The sequence below is a fragment of the Triticum aestivum genome, chromosome 1A, assembly GCF_018294505.1.
Source record: "Triticum aestivum cultivar Chinese Spring chromosome 1A, IWGSC CS RefSeq v2.1, whole genome shotgun sequence".
NCBI lineage: Eukaryota > Viridiplantae > Streptophyta > Magnoliopsida > Poales > Poaceae > Triticum > Triticum aestivum.
In genome coordinates, this window is record NC_057794.1 from 553,506,271 (window position 1) to 553,511,650 (window position 5,380).

Genomic DNA, 5,380 nt, shown 5'->3' on the forward strand with positions numbered 1-5,380 from the left:
CCTACTGCTAGTGACGCTCTGATAAAGTCCATGCATGTCATGTAGACGTACGTACCCGAGCTCCAAAACAGGCAAAACGGTAGAAGTCAACAACTCGTCATTGATAGTGGTACAAAGGAAAGTTGCAACACTCAAGTTGCAAATCTACTTTCCCAAAAGAAAACTTCATTGATTACGATCTTGCTGAATTATCAGCTACTCGATCGCACAAGGAAACTTCATTGATTACTACCATTTGGCATGTTTTTGTTGGATTTACCCATGTTGACCAAAACGACCTGGACATCTATGTGTGGTGCACCGGTGCCAGTAATTCATAGTAAATCACCAACTAACTCGAAGTAACGTATCACTCATGGTTTTGCCTCGACTTCGACAGACTTTTGGATTGACTTGCGATACTGAAAGTATAAATGTGAATGGTGCATCTCTACTCCTTTTCTTCTTGTTGAGAAAAACGCATCGCTTTCTTTTTTTATGAACTATGGGAAATGCCTATATGAGGGGCCCTACTGGTGAAAAGTATCATACTAAAAACCTTTAAACGTTAGGTTAATATACCATATATAAGAAAAATACGGATAATCTCTATTTTTCTTTGTGAATCAGTCTGTATTGACAAGTCACACTAAGTCTGTAAAAGTATTCCATGACATGACATGCCACCACAATAATTCATTGGCATAACTCTCGATCGGGTGATACAACGACAAACAAATAAAAAAGCCATAGAATGCAAGGAAATGCATGAAGCAACGAAAAACATGCTAAAAAGGTATAGAATGCAAGGAAATGTCCACGGACAACACGACACATGAACCCCAAAAAAATCCCTTTTCTTACCAACACTGCTGAAATGCCACCCACGGATTGCCCCCCATGATGTCATGACAAGTAGTGAAGGAAGCTTCTCGGAAACCAATGCTAGCACTTAGTTTCCAGACGGTCAATGTACGGCTCTTTAGTCGCTGAGCTCAAAGTCTTCGACTCCAATCACTTTACTACTAGAGATGACAATGGAGACATACATGCTTAATAATTAAATTGAGTATGATTAGCATACTATGTGCTCCAAGATATAGTATACAATGAGTAATCAAATCACAAGAGAGATAAGAGTGTTTACAAACCCTACAGAGGAGAGGATCTTGCAAAGGTTCCTTGCATCCACATGTACGCTAGTTCTGAGGCCTTGGAAAGGGTCGACTAAGGAGATGCAGGTCTCATGTCACTCATGCGCATACATTGCGTATCATAATGCCGGCATCACCAGACCGTATGTAGACATATATAGTCTCGTCATTTTCGGTGTAGTATATGTGTATTCTTGTCGAGGAAACATACGAGGTGATTTGGTCATATCTAGGAAGGCGTAAACCGCACATGTACATCATGTTATTGTGTCGTCCGATCGGCCTAAGCAAACCACATCCACTGCTGTTCGACTTGGCGGTCGATATATCTCATGGTATCATTGTGGTTTCATTATTTTCTGAAGTAAAATTGAGCACAGATATATAAATCCACACCTCAGTTGAGTACTCCAACAAGTACATGTATGTAATCCACACCTAAACTGAGTAAGTACATATTTCTATCTATTCTATAGCATAGTAATTCACATGTGATTGATCTCTCATGCACAACTCGGGGAGCAAGGTCTCAATTACGTGTGTGCTGACGAATCCAATGGAGCAAATCATGTCGTGAATCCTATGTGAACGTGTTGCAGAGGCCCTGCGGCGGCTTGGCGTGGGCGTGGGCGTGGTCGGCGGCCCACATCTCGGCCATGTTGGGGAAGTAGCACGCCCCGGGGAGCTCCATGGCGGCGGTGGCCTTGTTGTCCTGCAGCAGCTGTCCGCCGAACCCGCCGAGCAGCAGGTCGCCGTAGGCGCCGAGATCGGCGAGGAACGCGTCCTCCAGCGCCACGCCACCGACGTCACTCGCTGCAGGCATGGACGGCGCCCAGATGCCGGTGGCGGCGGGGACGTCTAGTGGCATGGGCGCGAGCACGGTCTGGGGCGACGAGTCTACGTGCACGAACCCCTGCATGGGGTGGTGCGGCTGGTACATGCCGGCGGGGGCGAAGCACATGTCGCCGCCTGATGAGGTGGTGTCGACGGAGGAGCCGGACGCCGCCGGCGAGAGTGCGGCGGGCTGCAGGGTGGACGGCACGCATTGGCTCCAAGACCCGGCAGGACCTGACGGCGTCGCGGGCGCGGAGAAGGCCCCGAGGCCGGCGTGGTGGTGGTAGTGAGGGCCAGGCATGGGCATGGGCATGGGCATGGGCATGGCCTTCTTCTTGAGCTTGGTGTTCCAGTAGTTCTTGACGTCGTTGTCGGTGCGGCCGGGGAGCTTGGAGGCGATGATGGACCAGCGGCTGCCGATGGAGGCGTAGAGGGAGCAGATGACGCGGTCCTCCTGCTCCGTGTAGCCGCCGTGCCGGATGTCCGGCCTCAGGTAGTTGAGCCACCGCAGGCGGCAGCTCTTGCCGCACCGGTTCAGCCCTGGAGCATCAAAGAAATCGATGAGCATGGGAACAGCGATCAGCCGCGTGCACCACCGTCGGCGTCCATACGAGCGTAGCACTACGTACCTGCTTTGTGCGGCAGGGCGATCCAGTTGCCGCCGACGCCATTAGCCCGGACGTAGCTCCGCAGCTGCTCGTCCTCCTCCGGCGACCACGGCCCCCGCTTCACTCTCGCCTTGTCGCAGCACGGCGCGCGCCCCATCTATCTACCTACTACACACGTCGCAGCACGGCGGCCGGAGAGAGTCGTCGATCGCCGTCCTCCAAGCTAGTTCCGACAGAGTCAATCAGCCAGTCTCGAACTCTCAATCACTCACACCACAGCGGCACAGCTAGCTAGCGACGGAACAGGCAGAATGTTTCCCTCATTAACTGGCAGACACTGTCTGCCTGTCTGTCTACCTCTGCCAATGCCAGCACAAGTAGAAACTGCAGCGACCGGGTGCAGATTCTTATAGCGGCCGCGCGGGGCCCGGCGGTACGGTACCGCGTCCTCCTCGCCGCCGTCGCCGTCGTATAGTTCAACGTCTCCAAGGTCGTCGTGTGATGGATGTTTTTCTAGCACCCCGTCGCCATCCGCGGCCCCTCTTGACCAAAAAGATCAACCTCGCCGTGGTTTCACACGACGGCTCACTCGGTCTCCAACCAACCGCGCGGTCAATAGTCAACACCTTTACTGCCTTTTATTACTTTTTTACCGCTAATTATTGCCGCTTGCCTTTGGAGCCAAGCACGTAGAAGAAGAAGCGCACAGCCTGACCGCGGGTAGGGTACGTAGGGCATTGCACTCCAAGTCTCCGATGACCCCTTTTCGGGGTTGATTCTTTCGTCGAGCGTGCGTCCAAACGCTAGCGATTCAGCGGAGACGAAGCCGGGCCTAAAGCGGCTCTCAAAGCAAGCTTTGCCAGGACGGAGACGACGACGACGACGACGGATCGGGCCAGGGCTGCCATGCCAACCGCTCGCGCACCCGGCCAGCTTTGCGCGCGCGCGCGTTCGTCAACCTCTCGACGTCGACGGCACGCCGCTTTGCCAGCGCGGCGCGCTCGTCGCGTTGCCGAGGTCGTATATTTCCGTAGGGGCATCGCGCGCGCACATGCATGATCGTGGTCACCACGGTTAGCTTGGCCGATGCATGCTTTCCGTTTCGTCATACGCACGGGTGGGATGCGAGAGCCGTGCATGCATGGATATGGATGGATGCATGGTGGGAACCGTGGAAGGGTCCGGTTGGTGCTCTGACTTCTGGCTCCAGTGTTTGGGACCTGATCGAATCCTGAGGTCGACTTGGCCAGCCTGGGGCAGAGCGGCGCCACTCCCATGTTCAGCAACCATGTTGACAACAAAGTTCAGAGTGTGGTGGTTAGGCATAGTATAAATATGGTTTCTCTTTCTCTGTGCTCTGAACATGGATGCTCGTTATTCTTTGGAGATGACACTTGACGTGGAGTTTAGTTTTCTTGGCCGGTGGACGACGACAAGTCAAGTTTATTTTAGAGGGGACGACGACGAGTCAAGTTTTTCATACTGAGAAATCTCCAAAATCCAAGTGTATATAGAATCAACATTTTGACTTGGAAGGACAGTAAGTGAAGTTCTTTTTATTGGGAACAAGCTTTTCTTATTTGAAAACGGAGATGAAGTCAGGTGATCGATGGGGCAAGGTTCGTCGCACTAACAACTCACACGGAGGCACAGAAAACACATGGTTGCGTATGACATCTTCAACCACACTGCGAACCTGTCTGGCATCAACCGCTAAACACCACTATCCAACCGAAGTAGCGGCGAAGCGAGCCTCAAGAATCTTAGGCTATTTCCCTCAACAGTTGTGGGGGAATCGCATCATCAAAATATTGTCAAGGTCGATGACAATCAAGATGAAACCCCCCTCGTGGCCTTGTGCCATTCTTGGATCACCCATAGCAAACTGGGTTCTCGAAAGCACGTTGTGCTACCATAAGCAAGGTATTCAAATTAGATTTTCGAAAGGCTTTTGACTATGTGTCCTAGGAGGCCCTTGGTCATGAGCACGACACCAAGGGCTCCAAACGCATTGGCCCGGGTGGATTGTCGACCTAACACTTCGCCCTCTACGTTGTCCTCCTCCATGACCCCCCTTGAAGGTGGATCAGTTACGGGCTAAGGCAGGGGCTCCGCGCTACCTTATCTTCACATGACGTCGAAGTCCTCCAACGCCTCATTATCATGATCAATGCGTTGTGGCGTCTCGAGGATCTGTTGAACCCGCACATGTTGTACTTCGTCCTCCAATATATCGCCGACAAGTTGATAATCCTTCATGCTAACATTGCCTAGCCCGCCAAGTTAAAGGCCATCCTAGAGTCTTAAGCCACGAGCATTGACCTCACCTTAAAATTTGACAACTGCACATGTCATGCTTCGTCGTCCAATACACCATTGACATGTTGATAATCCTTCATGCTAACATTGCCTAGTTCATCAAGTTAAAGGCCTTCCTAGAGTCTTCCGCTTCGAGCACTAGCCTCACCCTATATTTGGCAACTGCACATGTCGTGTTTCATCGTCCAATACACTACAGACATGTTGATAATCCTTCATGCTGATATTGCCTGGTTCACCAAGTTAAAGGCCCTCCTAGAGTGTTTCGCTGCGAGCACTGGCCTCACCCTAAAAATTGACAAGTGCACATGTCGTGCTTTGTCGTCCAATACACGTTGACAAGTTGATAATCCTTCATGCTAACATTGCATAGTTCACCAAGTTAAAGGCCCTCCTAGGGTGTTTCGCTGTGAGCACTCGCCTCACCTTAAAATTTGACAAGTGCACATGTCGTGCTTCGTCGTCCAATACACCGTTGACAAGTTG

General features: G+C 51.3%; 1 protein-coding gene across 1 annotated transcript; it reads right to left on the reverse strand.

Moving 5' to 3' along the window:
- Window positions 1-1,459: 1,459 nt before the first annotated feature.
- On the reverse strand, window positions 1,460-2,939 carry LOC123180846 (transcription factor MYB4). Its single transcript, XM_044593003.1, has 2 exons — window positions 2,597-2,939; window positions 1,460-2,507 (listed from the first exon to the last, which is right to left on the reverse strand). Exons 1-2 carry the CDS (start codon window positions 2,730-2,732, stop codon window positions 1,714-1,716), a joined length of 930 nt encoding a protein of 309 aa, XP_044448938.1. The 5' UTR covers window positions 2,733-2,939; the 3' UTR covers window positions 1,460-1,713.
- Window positions 2,940-5,380: the final 2,441 nt, after the last annotated feature.